Source organism: Pongo abelii, chromosome 20, assembly GCF_028885655.2.
Source record: "Pongo abelii isolate AG06213 chromosome 20, NHGRI_mPonAbe1-v2.0_pri, whole genome shotgun sequence".
Classification (NCBI taxonomy): domain Eukaryota; kingdom Metazoa; phylum Chordata; class Mammalia; order Primates; family Hominidae; genus Pongo; species Pongo abelii.
Genome location: NC_072005.2, coordinates 50,826,989 through 50,846,669, shown reverse-complemented (window position 1 = coordinate 50,846,669; position 19,681 = coordinate 50,826,989). Strand labels below are relative to the sequence as shown.

At 52.1% G+C, this 19,681-nt stretch overlaps 1 protein-coding gene across 2 annotated transcripts in view; it reads right to left on the bottom strand.

The window, feature by feature from the left end:
- Positions 1-227: 227 nt before the first annotated feature.
- The window catches only part of CBLC (Cbl proto-oncogene C), a 31,642-nt gene continuing 12,188 nt past the window's right edge, over positions 228-19,681 (bottom strand). Inside the window, exons 5-11 of one of the 2 annotated variants that reach the window (XM_024237898.3) lie at positions 18,940-19,077; positions 13,244-13,331; positions 10,753-10,884; positions 9,655-9,801; positions 8,720-8,797; positions 2,500-2,569; positions 228-2,409 (exon numbers count right to left, since the gene is read on the bottom strand). In XM_024237898.3, the coding sequence (XP_024093666.3) occupies positions 2,507-2,569; positions 8,720-8,797; positions 9,655-9,801; positions 10,753-10,884; positions 13,244-13,331; positions 18,940-19,077 (646 nt within the window). In that variant the 3' untranslated portion in view covers positions 228-2,409; positions 2,500-2,506. The remainder of the gene's footprint in view (positions 2,410-2,499; positions 2,570-8,719; positions 8,798-9,654; positions 9,802-10,752; positions 10,885-13,243; positions 13,332-18,939; positions 19,078-19,681) is intronic. The other variant, XM_054540672.2, reaches the window with a different exon arrangement.

Sequence of the window (19,681 nt, the reverse complement as noted above, 5' to 3'; positions counted from 1 at the left end):
CAGTTGCCAGGATTCTTCCTGCTCACTTTCCAATCCTGATTCCCCAGTTCACTCCTGGGATTCTGTGAGTGACCCCAAATCCTCTCAATAAATTCCCTTTCTGCCCCTGAGGTAGCGTCTGTTGCTTGGAACTAAATCTGTGATAATTCTTTCTTTCTTTCTTTTTTCTTTCCTTCCTTCCTTTCCCTCTCTCTCCCTCCCTCCCTCCCTTCCTTTCCTTCCCTTCCTTCCCTTCCTTCCTTTTTTTTTTTTCAGAGTTTCGCTCTTGTTGCCCAGGCTGGAGTGCAATGATGTAATCTCAGCTCACTGCAACCTCCATCTCCTGGGTTTCAGTGATTCTCTTGCCTCAGTCTCCTGACTAGCTGGGATTACAGGTGCCCGCCACCATGCTTGGCTAATTTTTGTATTTTTAGTACAGACAGGGTTTCACCATGTTGGCCAGGCTGGTCTCGAACTCCTGACCTCAGATGATCCGCCTGCCTCGGCCTCCCAAAGTGCTGGGATTACAGGTGTGAGCCACTGCGCCCGGTCCTGATACATTCTTTCAAGCCTCCTGTCCATTGGAATACTTTTTCATCATTTAAAAATCTGTCTTTTCTTTTTTGAGACAGGGTCTTGCCCTGTTGCCCAGGCTGGAGTGCAGTGATGCAGTCTTGGCTCACTGAAGCCTTGACCTCCCAGGCTCAAACCATCCTCCCACCTCAGCCTCCTGAGTAGCTAGGACTTACAGGCATGTGCCACCATGCCCGGCTAATTTTTCCAAAATTTTTTGTGGAGATGGAGTTTCATCACGTTGCTTAGGCTGGTCTCAAACTTCTAAGCTCAAGCATCCCGCCTGCCTCAGCCTCCCAAAGTGCTAGGATTACAGGCATGAGCCACCACGTCTGGCCTCATCATGTTTTAAGTCTCAGCTCAGACATCGCCTCCTCCTGGAAGCACTCCCTGACCTCCCAGGCTGTCAGGTGCCCACTCTGGGTTCCTGTAGTCCCCTGGGATTCCCTACCCCAGCCATGCCCTCTCTGGGTCATCACTATCTAGGGACAGGTCTCTTTCCTCTAGTGGAAGGTGAGCCCTAGTGGGGCAGTGATCACTGCTTCCTGGTCAGCATTGCTCAGCCCAGGGCTGGGCACAGGGCAAGTCTCCAGGAATGGGGCATTTTAAACAAGGTGGAGGGAAGCTTGGGCCACTCCAAGATGAATCATGAGGTGGTATCTCTTCTTCCTCAGCGAGATTTAGACTGGAAGTTAGCAGTTACTCTGGGAGAAAGATGTCAGAGAGGAATGAAGGACAGAGAGAGGGATGAGCACAGACCGTGGCAAGGCAAGGTGGATAACCATCAGGGAAATGTGTGGTCCTTTTGACCAGGGACTTAACCTGGATATCTGGGTCTGGGTCCAGGGATTTTTTTTGCCATGATGAAGGAGGAGGGTTGGATGCCTTATTCTCAGAGAACTTGGGATTCTGGACTTCTAAATCCTGAGAGCAGGACTCCTGGGTATCACAGAGAAGGCTGGGGGCCCAGTTTCTTTCTTTTTCTTTTTTTTTTTTTTTTTAAGACAGGATCTTGGTCTGTCACCCAGGCTGGATTGCTGTGGCACAATCACAGCTCCCTGCAACCTCAGCTTCCTAGGCTCAATCTTTCCCACTTGGCCTCCCAAAGCCTTGGAATTACAAGCGCGCACCACCGTGCCTGGCCCCAGATTCCATTTGAAGATCTGAGGATGGACGGGGCTGGGGGCCTGGACTCCTGTGTCTGAGGGAGGAGGGGCTGGGGTCTGGGCTCCTGGGTCTGAGGGAGGAGGGGCTGGGCAGTCTGAACTCTTGGGTCTGAGGGAGGAGGGTCTAGGGTCTGGATTCCTGAGTCCAAGGAAGGAGGGACTGGGGGTCTGAACTCCTGGGTCTGAGGGAGGAGGGACTAGGGTCTGGACTCCTGGGTCTGAGGGAGGAGGGACTGGGGGTCTGTACTCCTGGGTCTGAGGGAGGAGGGACTGGGGGTCTGTACTCCTGGGTCTGAGGGAGGAGGGGCTGGGGCCTGGATTCCTGGGTCTGAGGGAGGAGGGGCTGGGGGTCTGAACTCCTGGGTCTGAGGGAGGAGGGGCTGGAGTATGAACTCCTGGGTCTGAGGGAGGAGGGGCTGGAGTATGGACTCCTGGGTCTGAGGGAGGAGGGGCTGGAGTATGGACTCCTGGGTCTGAGGGAGGAGGGGCGGGGGCCTGGACTCCTGTTGTTCAGGTAGGGACCAGGCCTGGGGACGGCCCTTTCCCAGCGCCCGCTGCCCTCTGCTGCCCCCTGCTGGCCACTGCACTCTTCCTTCGCACCCTGGAGGACAGACCAGGCTTGGCAGTTTATTTCAGTTTCACAACCCCCTTCCAGCCCTTGGGGCTCCCTTTAGCAGCACATCTCGGTGCCCTGTAGGCGGAGAGAGGGGTGGGTTAGATGAGGTCACCTCCAGGTGGAGTGGGGTGGAGTGGGCCAGGGAGGGTTAGGGAGTGGACTCACCTGGCCTTCAGGCCGGGGCAGGGTCCTGGGGTCCCAGGGCAGCTGGAGGGGAGTTCCCCTTTAGGAGTCTCTGCAGTGGAGATATTTTGAGAGGGTGGTTGATTCCCGGCATCCAACTTTCCCTCTGCCCCTCTTCCCTGTCCCCTTTGTCTTAGACCTGGGAGTCCCAGACCACCTGGGGGCTGGAGGTGGCTTCCTGCGCGGCTGAGGCCACAGCCTTAATTCTTGGCAAGAGAAGAGGGGCCTGAAGTCTGGGGAGGGCCAGAAGTGCCTTGAGGGAGAGGAGATTAAGAAATGTCTCTGCTAGGCTGAAGCCTGGGTGGACGTCCTTTCACAGGCCCTGGACAGGGGTGACACAGTGGTGGCGGCCACCGTCTGACAGGACCTTTGGCCTTGTCCCTAGTCCATGCTGCCTTTTCTCTCTCACCTCTAACTCGTGTAGGATGAAGTTTCAGTTTGTCCGCCTATCCATCCATGTGTCCACCCTTTTGCTCACTCGTGTGCCCCATAGACAGTTCCCAAGCCTCTCCAGTGGGTCAGGCCCTTTCTTTCTTTTATTTTCTTTTCCTTTTCTCTTTCTCTTTTCTTCTTTTTCTTTCTTTTCTTTTTTTCTTTTCTTTCTTTCTTTCTTCTTTCTTTCTTTTTTCTTTCTCTCTCGCTCTCTCCTTCCTTCCTTTTCTTTTTCTCTTTCCCTCCCTCCCTGTCTTTTTTCTATTTCGCTCTTTCCTTTCTCTCTCTCTCCCTCCTTCTTTCTCTCTCTCCCTTTCTTTCTCTCTCTCTTTCTTTCCTTTTTTCTTTTTTTTAGAAACAACAACAACAACAACAACCCGAAAAAACAGGGGCCATGCGTGGTGGCTCACGCCTGTAATCCCAGCACTTTGGGAGGCCAAGGTGGGTGGATCACCTGAGGTCAGGAGTTTGAGACCAGCCTGGCCAATATGGTGAAACCCTGTCTCTATGAAAAATACAAAATTAGCCAGGGGTGGTGGCACATTCCTGTAATTCCAGCTACTTGGGAGGCTGAGGCAGGAGAATTGTTTGAACCCAGGAAGTGGGGATTGCCATAAGCCAAGATTGCACCACTGCACTCCAGCCTGGGCCACAAGAGCGAAACTGTCTCAAAACAAAACAAAGCAAAACAGGGTCTCACTCTGTTGCCTAGTCTGGAGTGCAGTGATGTGACCATAGCTCACAGCAGCCTTGACCTCCTGGGCTCAAACCAACCTCCTGCCTCAGCCTCTCAAAGTGCTGGGATTACAGGCATGAGCCACCGCGCCAGGCCAAGGCCCCGTTTTTCGCTCTGAGAAGACAGCTGTGAACAAGACAGAAAGCTATCTTTGTCCTGGTGGAGCTGATGCTCCACTGAACCCGAGGCTTGCAGTGACTGATCAGCTCCTGAACAAGGAAATGTCCCAGAGCATGTTCCATGTCCTTCAAAGGGCCTGGGAGAGGGAAGATGCCGGGGAGGCCTCTTGGAGATGGGAATGACCCAGCCGATGCCTGAGTGCAAGAAGGATCCAGACAGAGGCTCCAAGTGAGTGGGGGCTTGCTGGCAAGTTAGAAGAGCAGCAAGGGTCCAATGTTGCTGGAAAGGAGGTGGAGTGGGGAAGATCAGAGAGGTGGGGAAGGGTCAGATCCCCAGCCCCAGGTCTTTGGGCAGTGGAGAGGACTTTGGCTTGAGTTCTTAGAGCCCTGGGGAGCCAGTGGGGATTTCTTTCTTTCTTTCTTTTTTGAGACGGAGTTTTTGCACTGTCGCCCAGGCTGGAGTGCAGTGGCACAATCTCGGCTCACTGCAACTTCCGCCTCCTGGTGGAAGCGATAATCAAGGGAGAATCAAGCAATTCTCCTACTTCAGCCTCCCGAGTAGCTGGGATTACGGGTGCCCGTCACCATGCTTGGCTAATTTTTGTATTTTTTAGTAGAGACGGGGTTTCACCATGTTGGCCAGGCTGGTCTCGAACTCCTGACCTCAAGCAAATGATTTGCCCACCTCGGCCTCCCAAAGTGCTGAGATTACAGGTGTGAGCCACCGCGCTTGGCTGCCAGTGGAGATTTCTGAGAGGTGAGGGAGGGGATATGACTCAGGGTAGAGATGACTGAGCGTGCTGGCTTCATCAGAACTCATGGGGAGGCTAGACAAAGTGGCTAATGCCAGTAATCCCAGCAATTTGGGAGGCCGAGACAGGAGGATCACTTGAGTCCAGGAGTTAGAGACCAACTTCGGCAACACGGTGAGACTCTGTCTCTAATTAAATTAAAACATTAAAAAAACAAAAACAAAAACAAAAAAAAAAACCCAGCCTGTGGAGCTTGTGTCAGGCTGGTCCCCATTTTCCCCATGAAAACACCGAGAGTCAGAGAGATCCCCAGTGGTCAGTGGGGTGATGAGATCCAGCTCAATGGCAGTGTCGTCCCCTAAAGGGAGGTTTCTCAGATGGAGAACAGCAGTGTGCAGACAGCAACCCCAGGGGCCACAGCACAATACACAGATCACAACCACAGTGACACTGACCACTGACACAGTCCCATCACATCCAGTGTCCACAGCAGCCCCAGCCTCACTGCTGCAAAAAAATTTTAAAATGAGCTGGGTGTGGAGCTAAGGAGGGAGGATCACTTGAGCCCAGGAGATTGAGGCTATATTGAGCTGTGATTACACCACTGCACTCCAGCCTGGCTGACAGAGACCCTATTTTTTTTTTTTTGAGACAGAGTCTCGCTCTGTCGCCCAGGCTGGAGTGCAATGGCGCTATCTCGGCTCACTGCAACCTCTGCCTCCCGGGTTCAAGTGATTCTCCTGCCTCAGCCTCCTGAGTAGCTGGGATTACAGGTGCCCACCACCACACTCCACTAGACAGAGACCCCATCTTAAAAAAAAAAAAAAAAAAAAAGAAGCAATGCCAGGCACACAGCAAAAGTTATGACAGGCGGGGCCCACACCTGTAGTCCCAGCACTTTAGAAGGCCGAGGCAGGCAGATGACCGGAGGTAAGGAGTTCAAGACCAGCCTGGCCAACATGATGAAACCCCGTCTCTACTAAGAATACAAAAATTAGCCGGGCATGGTGGTGAGCACCTGTGACCCCATCTACTCGGGAGGCTGAGGCAAGAGAATCGCTTGAACCTGGGAGGCGGAGGTTGCAATCAGCTGGGATCGTGCCACTGCACTCCAGCCTGGGTGACAAAGCAAGACTCTGTCTCAAAAAAAAAAAACAAAAAAAACCACCACCACCACCAACAACAAAAGTTATGACAGTGCCTTGCTGAGAAGTAGCAAACCCAAGGCTGTCTCTTCTGTGGTATGTTTTGAAGAATGAAAGAGTAGGTGGGAGTGGACTGGAATTTTAATCAGGCAGGGTTTGGGGAGAGGAGGAAAGGGCGGGGGAGGCGGAAGGTACGGCCTAGGCAAAGGTGTCACCATCAGGCCCGAGGTCCCTGTCAGCCTGCTGTCCTGGCTGTGTCCCCCATCACTGTCCTCTGGGAGCCGGCTGAGTGCCTCCTAATGTTTCCATTTGCTTTTGGCCGCAGATTGGATCTGTTTTTAGCTTCCCTGGCTGGTTTCACCGCCACCCCCCCCACCAGCTTCCTGCTGGCTCTCTTGTTTGCTGTGGTCGAATAATGTTCCCAGACTTCCTGAGCTGTTTGTTTGAAGACAGCTCAGTATTGATCGAAGCCTGTGTGTACTCAGCCGGAGATACTAAGAGATCTGCTTCTCCCCAGCAATCCAGGGTCCCAAAAATCCTGGGGTGGCAGCGTGGGGAGAAAAGAAAGCCAGGACAGGGGTCATTAAAAAATAAGTAGGCTGGGCGCGGTGGCTCACAACTGTAATCCCAGCACTTTGGGAGGCCGAGGCAGGCGGATCACCTGAGGTTGGGAGTTCGAGACCAGCCTGACCAACATGGAGAAACCCCATCTCTACTAAAAAATACGAAATTTGCAAGGCGTGGTGGCACATGTCTGTAATCCCAGCTACTCAGGAGGCCGAGGCAGGAGAATTCGTTTGAACCCCAGAGGCGGAGGTTGCAGTGAGCCGAGATCATAATATTTCACTCCAGCCTGGGCAACAAGAGTGAAACTCCATCTCAAAAGAAAAACAAACAAACAAAGAAACAAAAAAAAATAAGTAGATGGTTTGGGGGCCTTAAAGACTCCAACACTGGCTTCTCCTCTTTCAGGCTGTGTGGTTTTGGGAAGGTACTGTCACCTCTCTGAACTTTTTTCCTCTGGAAAATGGGGAGAGGAACATTCGTTTGTTTGTTTGTTTTTTGAGACAGGGTCTCACACTCTGTCATCCAGGCTGGAGTGCAGTGGCGCAATCTTGGCTCACTGCAACCTCCACCTCCTGGATTCAAGCGATTCTCCTGCCACAGTCTTCCAAGTAGCTGGGATTACAGGCATGCGCCACCATGCCCAGCTAATTTTTGTATTTTTAGTAGAGACAGGGTTTCACCATGTTGGTTAGGCTGGTCTCGAACTCCTGAACTCAGTGATCCACCTGCCTCAGCTTCCCAAAATGTTGGGATTACAGGCATAAGCCACCGCACCCAGCCAGGAGGGGAACATTTTTGACTTCATAGGGCTGTTGGGAAGACTCACTTCAGTGTATTCATTTGGCATCTATTTATTGAGCACCTATGATGTGTGTGTGTGCTAGGCACTGTTCTGCATTCTGGAGATATGATGGAGAAGACAACAAAGGCCTGACCTGCAGGAAGGTTACAACCTGACAGTGATAAAAGTCGACAAAACCAACCCTAAGCTCTGCCAGGTGGCGAAAGATCTTTGAACATACAGCAGAGCAGGGCCTGAGGGACAGCGGTGCTATTTTCATCTTTTCTTTTTTTTTTAGAGAACGGGGTCCCGCTATATTGCCCAGAAAGATCTCGAAATCCTGGGCTCAAGCTTTCCTCCTGCCTCTGCCTCCCTAACAGCTGGGATTACAGACTCTTTTTTTTTCTTTATTGGTTTAGAGACAGGGTCTCATTCTGTTGCCCAGGCTGGAGTGCAGTGGTGTGATCACGCCTCACTGGAGCTACCAACTCCTGGGATCAAGGGACCCTCCCACCTCAGCCTCCTGAGCAGCTGGGACTACGGGTGTGCGCCACCACTTTGGGCTAATTTTTAATTTTTTTTGTAGTGTTGGGGTCTTGTGATGTTGCCCAGGCTGGTCTCAAATGCCTGGGCTCAAGCCGTCCTCCTGCCTTGGCCTCTCAAAGTGTTGGGATTGCAGGCTGGGCATGGTGGCTCATGCCTGTAATCCTAGCACTTTGGGAAGCCAAGGCGGGTGGATCAACTGAGGGCAGGGGTTCGAGACCAGCCTGGCCAACGTGGCAAAACCTCATCTCTACTAAAAATCCAAAAATTAGTTGGGCATGGTGGCAGATGCCTGTAGTCCCAGCTACTTAGGAGGCTAAGGCAGGAGCATTGCTTGAATCTGGGAGGCAGAGGTTGCTGTGAGCCGAGATTATGTCACTGCACTGCAGCCTGGGCTACAGAGTGAGACTCCTTTCAAAAAAAAAAAGTATTGGGATTGCAGCCGTGAGCCACCACCCTAGCTGGGGGTGCTATCTTGAACAGAGTGGTCAGGGAAGGCCTCCCTGAAAAGGGATGGGAAAGCGAGCCTCAGGAAAGGCTGTGCAGGCCAAGGGAACAGCTTGTGCAAAGGCCCTGAGGTAGGACACATCTGGGATGCTGGAAGGAGAGCTAGAAAGTCCTTGAGGCCAGGCGCGGTGGCTCACTCCTGTAATCCCAGCACTTTGGGAGGCCGGTGGGGGGGTGGTGGTGGGGGGGGGCAGATCATGAAGTCAGGATTTCGAGACCAGCCTGACCAACATGGTGAAATTCTGTCTCTACTAAAAATACAAAAATTAGCGGGGCGTGGTGGTGGATGCCTGTAATCCCAGCTACTCAGGAGGCTGAGGCAGGAGAATTGCTTGAACTCGGAAGGTGGAGGTTGCAGTGAGCCGAGATTGTGCCACTGCACTCCAGCCTGGGCGACAGAGTGAGATTCCGTCTCAAAAAAAAAAAGGAAAAAAGAAAGTCCTTGAGGGGGAATGAACCAGGAAGAAAACAAGGGAAGAGGTCACAAAGGGGATGGGTGCCTTGGAAATGGGTGCCAAGGATGAGTCCCTGCCCTGGCACCCCTGAGTGCACAGGTGAACCAGGGACCCTGGAGGTGAGTGAGACCCCAGCCCCCAATCTCAGACTAGCACCTGACTCACCACCTTCGGCTGGGAATTTCTAGGCTTCCTGGGGGGCAGATCTGGCCGTGGGGGCAATGGAGGAGCCGAAAGGGGCACCTGGAGGGGACAGAGGAAGGAGAAGGGGCTTGTGAGCTGCCATTTTCTTCTCGTCTCCATGTTCTCCTGCCTGGGACTCAGCATTCAGGCACTGTTCTAGACTCAGAATATAACGGAGACCAAGACAACGTACGAACACTTAGGAGGGTTACAGCCAGGAAAAGCCACAGCCCCAGCCCTTGGGGAAGCAAAAGACCAGTTCCCTAGGACCTGAGAATCTTGTTATCAGCCCCCTCCTCTCCTAGAACCCAGGAGTGTAGGCCCTCAGCAATTCCTCCCTCAGACCCAGGAGTCCAGGCCCCCATATTCTCCTCCCTCAGACCCAGGAGTCCAGGCCCCCATCTCTCCTCCCTCAGACCCAGGAGACCAGGTCCCCATACCCACCTCCATCAGACCCAGGAGTCCAGGCCCCTAGCCCCTCCTCCCTCAGATCCAGGAGTCCAGGACCCCCAGCCCTCCTCCCTTAGACTCAGGAGTATAGGCTCCAACCCCTCTTCCCTCAGACCCAGGAGTCCAGGCCCCCAGTCTCTCCTCCCTCAGACCCAGGAGTCCAGACCCCAGCCCTTCCTCCCTCAGACCCAGGAGTCCAGGCCCCCAGTCTCTCCTCCCTCAGACCCAGGAGTCCAGACCCCAGCCCTTCCTCCCTCAGACCCAGGAGTCCAGGATCTAGTCCCTCCTCCCTCAGGCCCAGGAGTCCAGACCCCAGCCCTTCCTCCCTGAGACCCAGGAGTCCAGACCCCAGCCCTTCTTCCCTGAGACCCAGGAGTCCAGACCCCAGCCCTTCCTCCCTCAGACCCAGGAGTCCAGACCCCAGCCCTTCCTCCCTCAGGCCTCAGCTTCTGGCTGGCCCTGCTCACCTGCCCCAGCTCCAACTCCCTGCCTTCCTGGTCACTGCTGTCCCCCGAGTCCTCAGCAGTAGCCTCACCATGGAACTGGTAGATACTCACGGCCTCCCAGCCCTTGATCTCACAGCGGCAGAAGGGGCAGGTCTGGCTGTCCGAGTGCTGGGGGAGGTCGGGAGGGAAAGGGTCAGTGCCCCCCTGCTCTCCATCCTGTCCCTTGGGCCAATGAGGAGCTCCCTGCCCAAAAGATTGATGTGGGGAAGACAGACAGAGGAAGGGAGACGGAAGGAGAGAAGAGGAGTCGCGGAGAGCAGGGGAATGTGGAGGGAAATGCTGGGAGGGAAGGTGAGAGAGGAATGGAACCAGAGCCGAGGTCAGGAGGGGGCACACAGGCCAGGGATCCCCCCCCATGGAGCCGTGGCCACAGCTTCCAGGCTCAGATCCTCACTGTGGCCCTTGTTGTTGTTGTTTTAAAAAATGGAGTCGTGCTCTGTCACCCAGGCTGGAGTGCAGTGGCACGATCTCTGCTCACTGCAACCTCTGCCTCCCAGGTTCAAGTGATTCTCATGCCTCAGCCTCCCGAGCAGCTGGGATTACAGGCACCTACCACCACACCCGTCTAATTTTTGTATTTTTTTTTTAGTAGACATGGGTTTTCACCATGTTGGCCAGGCTGGTCTCGAACTCCTGACCTCAAGTGATCCACCCACCCCGGCCTCCCAAAGTGCTGAGATTACAGGTGTGAGCCACTGTGCCCAGCCTCACTGTGGCCTTTGGGAGGTCACTATTCTCAGCCCCGTTCTCCAGGGAACGAGGCTAAGGCTCAGAGAGGTGAAGCCACTGGCTGGGGATCACCCAGGCAGAGAAGGAAGGAGAGCTTTCCACTGATAACATTGCCGGAGAGGAAGAAACAGAGACAGCGTGTGCAGAGTGGGATGGAACCAGAGGCCCAGGGAAAGACAGCCGGGCTCCTGAGTGGTCGCCATCAGCTCTCTGCCCTCTCTGGACTTCGGTTTCCCCATATGATCAATGAGGCATGGAGGAGATCCTTTTGGGGCTTTCCCTGTAGAGAGGGGGAGACCAGAGGAGAAGGCACGCAGGGGTCAGACCCACCTGCCAAGCAGCCAGGCAGCAGCTGCAGAGCAGGTGCCCGCATGGCTTGATCTTCACATCCTTGTTGCTCTCAGCACAGATCTTGCAGAGCTCAAATGTGGAGTCCATGGCCCAGTAGAGCTGCAGCTGCTCCTGGCAGGTGAGAGGATAGAGAAGACAGCGAGGGGCATGCGTCAGCCACGGGGACACAGCTTGGGCCACAGGAAGAAAATCCCAAACCTCGGCTGGTGGTGGTGGCTCACGCCTGTAATCCCAGCACTTTGGAGGCCGAGGCAGGGGGATCACCTGAGGTTGGGAGTTCGAGACCAACCTGGTTAACATGGTGAAACCCCGTCTCTACTAAAAATACAAAAATTAGCTGGGCATGGTGGTGCATGCCTGTAGTCCCAGCTACTCGGGAGGCTGAGGCAGGAGAATCGCTTGAACCCGGGAGATGTAGGTTGCAGTGAGCTGAGATTGCACCATTGCACTCCAGCCTGGGTAACAAGAGCAAAACTCCGTCTCAAAAAAAAAAAAAAAAAAAAAAGAAAGAAACAAAATCCCAAACCTCTGTCTTGGCGCTGTGGCTCATGCCTGTAATCCCAGCACTTCTGGCGGCCAAGGCAGGTGGAATGCTTGAGCCCAGGAGTTCTGGACCAGCGTCGGCAGCATAGTAAGACCCCGTCTCTATTTACAAAAATAATAATAAACCAAACCTCTGTGCCAGGCCTGAACCCTCTCCGAAGTCCAAGGTTGGCATGTCCAACGGCCTCCTACATGTCTACGCTCATTTTTTTTTTTTTTGGAGACGCAGTCTTGCTCTGTTGCCCAGGCTGGAGTGCAGTGGTGCGATCTTGGCCCACTGCAACCTTTGCCTCCAGGTTCAAGCGATTCTCGTGCCTCAGCCTCCTGAGTAGCTGGGACTACAGGCATGAGCCACCACACCTGGCTAATTTTTGTATTTTTAGTAGAGATGGGGTTTCACCATGTTGGCCAGGCTAGTCTCGAACTCCTGACCTCAAGTGATCTGCCAGCCTTGGCCTCCCAAAGTGCTGGAATTACAGGTGTGAGCCACCTCGCCTGGCCATGTCTTCACTCCTTGTTATGAGACTTCTCCCCAGTTGTCTACACCCAGTGGTGCCAGATTTAGCAAATAAAAGTACTGGACGCTGCTAAATTCGAATTTCATTCTTTTTTTTTTGCGGGACGGAGCCCCACTCTGTTACCCAGGTTGGAGTGCAGGGTCGCGATCTTGGTCTATTGCAACCTCCAACTCCCAGGCTCAAGTGATCCTCCCACCTCAGCCTCCCAAGTAGGTGGGCTAATTTTTTGCATTTTTTGTAGAGATGGGGTTTCGTCATGTTGCCCAGGTTCATCTTGAACTCCTGAGCTCAAGTGATCCACCCGCCTCAGCCTCCCAAAGTACTAGGATTACAGGCATGAACCACCGTGCCTAACCTAAATTTGAATTTCTTTCTTTCTTTCTTTTCTTTTCTTGAGACCAAGTCTTACTCTGTTGCCCAGGCTGGAGTGCAGTGGTGTGATCTCAGCTCACTGCAACCTCCGCCTCCTGGGTTCAAGTGATTCTCGTGCCTCAGCCTCCCAACTCAAGTGCCTCAGCTGGGACTACAGGTGTGAGCCACCACACCCAGCTAATTTTTGTATTTTGGTAGAGATGGGTTTCACTATGTTGGCCAGGCTGGTCTTGAACTCCTGACCTCAAGTGATCTGCCCGCCTCGGCCTACCAAAGTGCTGGGATTACGGGCGCGGTGGCACCCGGCCTCCAAATTTGAATTTCATGTAAACAGTGAATACAATTTGAAGTATAAGGATGTCCCAAATATTGCACGGGATATATTTATACTAAAAAAAATTTAAGGCCAGATACGTGGCTCATGCCTATAATCCCAGCACTTTGGGAGGTGGAGGCGGGAGGATCGCTGGAGCCCAGGAGCTCAAAACCAGCGTGGGCAACATGGCAAAACCCCATCTCTACAGAGAAATACAAAAATTAGCTGGGTGCAGTGGCTCCCAGCTGCTCGGGAGGCTGAGGTGGGAGGATTGCTGGAGCCCGGAGGTCGAGGTTGCAGTGAGCCATGATCGCACCACTGCACTCCAGCCTGGGCGACAGAAGATATCCTGTCTCTAAAAATAAAAATAAATAAAAAGTAAATAATTTATTTATTATTGTTGTGTTTCTCTCACTCGTGGGGTGGCTGTGAAGATTAGGAGCTGGCACGGGGCTATCGCTGGCAAATGCTCAAATGCATTAGCTGTCCTGATGATCTCAGCAGCATCAGTTCCTTATTTAATCCCCGTGATCACCCCTGGGAAAGAGGCAGGAGGAGCCGTATTTTCCGGAAGAATAACTGAGCCTCAGAGAGGTCAAGTGGTTTAACCAAGGTCACATAGCCACCAAGCCAACACTCCAACCCCAGGCCTCTGAGCCAAGGCAATGTGGGAGTGGCAGGGTCAGGGAATGGGGACTGCGGGTGCAGGCGTGGGTCTCACCTCTGACACGTGGATGCGCTGCTGGGGTTCTGCCTGGCCGAGCTCAGTCAGGTCTGGGTTGTGGTTCTTTCCATCTGGGTAGAGGTAGCTGGGGGAAGGGAAGAGAGGGGGACTGGGGGCCATCCAGTATCTGCCATCCCCAGATGAGCAAGGACCTTTACCCCCTACAGGGCCCCATATTTCCCTGAGATGAAGATCTGCCCCAGATCCATTGCTGGCCTGGGGTTATTTTCCCTCTGCCTGCCTCTAATTGGGACTGTGTCTTCTCAGATACCCCAGGGCAGGGCTATGTCCCCTCAGACTCCCAAGGTAGGGCATACAAAACCTCAGTGACTCAAGCTCCAGAAACAAGGATGAGATAGAATAAGAACTAGAAAACAATATGAAAATTTCTGGCTTAGGGCAGGTGTGGTGGCTCACGCCTGTAATCCCAGCACTTTGGGAGGCCGAGGTGGGTGGATCATCTGAGGTCAGGAGTTCAAGACCAGCTTGGCTAACATGGTGGAACCCCGTCTCTACTGAAAATATAAAAATTAGCTGGGCATGGTGGTGCATGCCTGTAATCCTAGCTACTCAGGAGGCTGAGTCAGGAGAATTGCTTGAATCCAGGAGGCAGAGGTTGCAGTGAGCCGAGATCATGCCATTGCACTGTAGCCTGGGCAACAGAGTGAGACTCTGTCTCAAAAAAAAAAAAAAAAAAAAGGAAAATCTCTGGCTTAGCTCTTCTAGAACCTCACCCTTCTCCAAGCCCAAGCATAACAGATTTTAGCGTCACAGATCATGAAAGTGATCAAATCCTAGAATCTGATAGTATCAGGATGGAAAGATCCTCTGAGAACACCTGTACCACTTCTTCCCTCACAGACAGTGACCCAAGGCTCAGGGTGGGAAAGGCGCCTGCCCAAGGTCACACAGCAAGGACCAGAGAGACTCAGAACCAGGGTCGTAGGCCAGATCTCAGCACTGGGCTCCAGGACACTGGAGAAGCAAGCTCTGGGCTCCCTGGGTCTCCCCCTGGATCATCCCCTCGGCCTATCTGGCATGCCTCAATGCTACTCCAATTATCCAGACATGTATACCACATGAAATATTGGACCCTCAGACCCGCAGGGGGTCATGAGTCCCTGAGGCTAGTGGCCCTGCCTGGCCTGTCATGTGGAGCAGTGCAGGATCCCTGACCTGGGCCCCACAGTGGCCCTCCCACTAACACACTGTGTGACCTGGCTGGGGCCACTCTACCTTTCTGGCCTCAGTTTCCCTTCTGTAACATGGACATGATCAAGCCTGAGGCAAAGATTTGTGATGAGGATTAAATAAGACAGTGCTGGCCGGGCATGGTGGCTCACACCTATAATCCCAGAACTTTGGGAGGCCAAGGCAGGCAGATCATTTGAGGCCAGGAGTTTGAGACCAGCCTGGCCAACGTGGTGAAACCCCGTTTCTACTAAAAATAGCAAAATAAATAAACAAATAAAATAATAATTAGCCAGGCATGGAGGTGCGTGTCTGTAATCACAGCTACTCGGGGGGCTGAGGCAGGAGAATTTCATGAACCCAGAAGGCAGAGATTGTAGTGAATGGATATCACACCACCGCACTCCAGCCTGGGCAACACAGCAAGACTCTGTCTCAAAAAAAAAAAAATTTTTTTTAAATAAATAAATAAGAAAGACAGTGCTTATAAAACATGCGGCCATGGCTGGGAGCAGTGGCTCATGCCTGAATCCCAGCACTCTGAGAGGCTGAGGCGGGAGGATTGCTTGAGCCCAGGGGTTCGAGACCAGCCTGGGCAACACAGAAAGACACTATGTCTAAAAAAAAAAAAAAAAAATTAAAAAAATTAGCTGGGCATGGTGGCATGTGCCTGTGGTCTCAGCTACTCAGGAGAGGCTGAAGTGGGAGAATCACCTGAGCCTGGGAGGTTGAGGCTGCAGCAGTGAGCTGTGGTCATGTCACTGCACTCCAGCCTGGGTGACAATGAGACCCTGTCACACACACACAAAAAAAAACACCAAAAAAAAAAAAAAAAATGCAGCACTGGCCAGGTGCAGTGGTTTACACCTGTAACCCCAGCACTTTGGGAGGCCGAAGAGGGAGGGTCGCTTGAGCCCAGCAGTTTGAGACCAGCCTGCACAACATAGTGATATCTTGTCTCTAACTAATATTTTTTTCTTTTTTTTTTTTTATTGAGATGGGGGCTCACTATGTTGTCCAGGTTGGTCTCAAACTCTTGGGCTCAAGTCATCCTCCCACAAAGTTCTAGGATTTCAGGCATGAGCCACACCATGCCTGGCGAATAAATTTTTTTTTTTTTTTTTTTTGAGATGAAGTCTCACTCTTGTGCCCTAGGCTGGAGTGCAATGGCGTGATCTCGGCTCACTGCAACCTCTGCCTCTTGGGTTCAAGCGATTCTCTTGCCTCAGCCTTCCAAGTAGCTGGAATTACAGGCGCCTGCCACCAAGCCTGGTTAATTTTTGTATTTTTAGTAGAGACGGGGTTTCACCATGTCGGCCAGGCTGGTCTTCAACTCCTGACCTCAGGTGATCTGCCCGCCTCGGCCTCCCAAAGTGCTGGGATTACAGGTGTGAGCCACCGTGCCCGGTGCAAATAAATTTTTTAAATAAAAAAAAAATTTTTAAATGCAGCATTCTTCTCTGTGCATAAACACCCAATAAGAAGGGACTTCTATGATTGACTTTATTTTATTTTTATTTTTATTTTTTGAGACAGAGTCTGGCTCTGTCACCCAGGCTGGAGTGCAGTGGCACGATCTCGGCTCACTGCAAGCTCCACTTCCCGAGTTCATGCCATTCTCCTTCCTCAGCCTCCCGAGTAGCTGGGACTACAGACGCCCGCCACTGCGCCTGGCTAATTTTTTGTATTTTTAGTAGAGACGGGATTTCACCGTGTTAGCCAAGATGGTCTCGATCTCCTGGCCTCGTGATCCACCCACCTCAGCCTCCCAAAATGCTGGGATTACAGGCGTGAGCCACTGCGCCTGGCTTATGATTGACTTTATTTTTGTTTTTGAGATGGAATCTCACTCTGTCACCCAAGCTGGAATGCAGAGGCGTGATCTTGGCTCACTGCAGCCTCAACCTCCCGGGCTCAAGCGATTCTCCTGTGTCAGCCTCCTGAGTAGCTGGGATTATAGGCACATACCACGACGCCTGGCTAGAGACCGGGTTTCACCATGTTGGCCAGGCTGGTCTCGAACTCCTGACCTCAAGTGATCTGCCTGCCTCAGTCTCCCAAAGTGCTGGGATTACAGGCATGAGCCACCAGGCCTGGCCTCTGATTTTTCTGTTTTAAATGGTCCCCAAGAGTAGCTAAAGTGTTGTCTCCTGTTCCTAAGTGAAAGAAGGCTGTAATGTGTCTTATGGAGAAAACGTGTGTGTTGTATAAGCTTTGCTGAGACACAAGTTATACTGCTGTTGGTTGTGAGTTCAATGTTAATGAACCAACAATAGGTACTGAATAAAGTGTCAATTTTCTTTTTCTTTTTTTCTTTCTTTCTTTTTTTTTTTTTCTGAGATGGAGTCTCGCTCTGTTGCCCAGGATGGAGTGCAGTGGCACGATCTCGGCTCACTGCAACCTCCGCCTCCCGGGTTCATGCTATTCTCCTGCCTCAGCCTCCCAAGTAGCTGGAACTACAGGTGCCTGCCACCACGCCCGGCTAATTTTTTTTTTGTGTTTTTAGTAGAGACAGGGTTTCACCGTGTTAGGCAGGATGGTCTCGATCTCCTAACCTCATGTTCCGCTTGCCTTGGCGTTCCAAAGTGCTGGGATTACAGGCGTGAGCCACCAGGCCTGGTCTTGAATAAAGAGTCTTTAAACGAAAACATACATAAAGGTTACTATGTTGTGATTGGTTGACAAAAATGTGGTGACCCAGCCGGGCACGGTGGTGTGCACCTGTAGTCCTAGCTACTCAGGACCCAAGAATGTATTTCCCCTGGGAGCAACGGCTTGGTATTCAATAATTCAGGGTGTATGGTGATTTTATAGAAGATAATTACTGCAAATTGGCCAGGCATGTGGCTCACACCTGTAATCTGAGCACTGTGGGAGGCTAAGGCGGGCAGATTGCTTGAGTTCAGGAGTTCGAGACCAGCCTAGGCAACATGGTGAGACACACCCCGCCCCCATCTCTACCAAATATACAATAAAATGTTTTTGTTTTGTTTTTTTCAGATGGAGTCTCGCTCTGTCACCCAGGCTGGAGTGCAGTGGTGTGATCTCAGCTCACCGAAACCTCCACCTGCCAGGTTCAAGCAATTCTGCCTCAGCCTCTGGAGTAGTTGGGATTACAGGTGAGCGCCACTGCGCCCAGCTAATTTTTTTTAATTTTTAGTAGAGACGGGGTTTCACCATGTTGACCAGGCTGGTCTTGAACTCCTGATCTCAGGTGATCTGCCTGCCTTGGCCTCCCAAAGTGCTGGGATTACAGGCGTGAACCACTGTGCCCCACCAAAAATGTTAAAAAAATTATATATTAAAAAATTAATAATAATTATTGCAAATAATCAACAGCATGTCTATCTATCTGTCTATCTATCTATCTATCTGGCTATCTAGCTAGCTAGCTAGCTAGCTACCTACCTTCCTATCTCATCTCTTGTATGTCAGTAGTCATATAGATATGACTGATAAGAAAGTTCTGGCTAAAGGTGAAACTCTGAAAAGAAACTTGCCTTCTTGGCCGGGCATGGTGGCTCACACCTGTAATCCCAGCACTTTGGGAGTCCGAGGAGGGAAGATCACTGGAGGTCAGGAGTTTGAGACCAGCCTGGCATGGCAAAACCCCATCTCTACTAAAAATCCAAAACTTAGGACCGAGCGTGGTGGCTCATGCCTGTAATCAGCACTTTGGGAGGCCAAGGTGGGTGGATCACGAGGTCAGGAGTTCGAGACCAGCCTGACCAACATGGTGAAACCCTGTCTCTACTAAAAACACACAAAAAAATTAGCCGGGCGTAGTGGTGGGAGCCTGTAATCCCAGCTACTCAGGAGGCTGAGGCAGGAGAATCGCTTGAATCTGGGAGGCAGAGGTTGCAATGAGCCGAGATCATGCCATTGCACTCCAGCCAGGGCGACAGAGAGAGACTCCGTCTCAAAAAAAACAAAACAAAACAAAAAAAACACCTGTCTAGCAAGTTCTCCAGTTCTGTTTCTGCCCCATGAATCTAGATTCTAGAGCAGGATCTGATATCTAGAAACAAAAGCTGGCCGGGCACGGTGGCTCACGCCTGTCATTTCAACAATTTGGGAGGCTGAGGCGGGCAGATCGCTTGAGCCCAGGAGTTCCAGACCAGCCTGGGCAGCATGGCGAAACCCCATCTCATTTTTTAAAAATTAACTAAAATAAAAGAGAAAGAAAATAGAAGCAAACGCTCTTGAGCTCAGCTCCAAGGAATGGAGCCCTTGCGGTTGTGCCCCAATGCCCCATACACTTCTCCTCGGAGCTGTGGCTGGGCCGGATCTATGGCCACTTCGTGCGAACCTCAGAGGGGCCCCTTCCTCAAGACCTTTGACTGCCACCTGCTGGAATCTTGTAGTACTGCAGATTTGAGATGTCCCCTATGTGAATGGTTGGTTGCACCCTCAAACGTGGTGGCCGCCGGCAGTGCTCAACATGCAAGATCTTTCCAACCAGATTTTGCTGACACCCTCCTCCTACCAGAATGGAGACTCACAAGCCGTCCTTCTGTCCCTCCAGGAGCACCTGGGACAGGGGTTTGTTGGCAGGGATGGTCTGCAGGATGCTGCCATCTGAGCTCACATAGCCGATGGCCCACTGCCCCAGGCGAGTACAGCTGGGCCGGAAGATGTAGCTGGAGGGAGAGGTAGGTAGGATGGGGTGAGGGAGTGGTCACCGCCATCACTTTTGCGAACTCCCAGTCCCCTACCCTGTTGGGAATCCAGGTATCTAGGTCCTCACCCCCAGCTTCCCATCCTTTAGGCAATGGCATGTGCTAGGCCCCTGCCTGCCTCTCTAGAGGATATATGCTGTTTTTGCCTGCTTGGCTGTTTTATGATAAAAACAGTCCTGTTTCCATTTGGAGATCTCTCCCCGCTTCACTGGAGTTTAAACAAGGCTAGGGTGGCCAATCAGTGCATTTCAGGACCCCTGACCACAGTGATGGGAGTCTGTTCTGGGACTTTTGCTGGAAGTGTCAGAGCAAGGTGCCCCCTTTCTTACAGAGGTTGCTAAGGAGGTAGGGTACGCAGCTGGGACTTCTAGAAGTCATTTGCCACCATGAGGAGAAACCATGTTTGAGAATGAAGCAAACAGAGGAAAGCAGAGAAAGGGGATGAACAGGATCCTGACAGTAGCCATTGAGCACCTGGATCTAGCTGTGCCTGAAACCCACAGCCTAGCCTTCTTTTCTTTCTTTTCTTTTCTTCCTTTTTGTTTTTGAGACAGAGTCTTGCTCT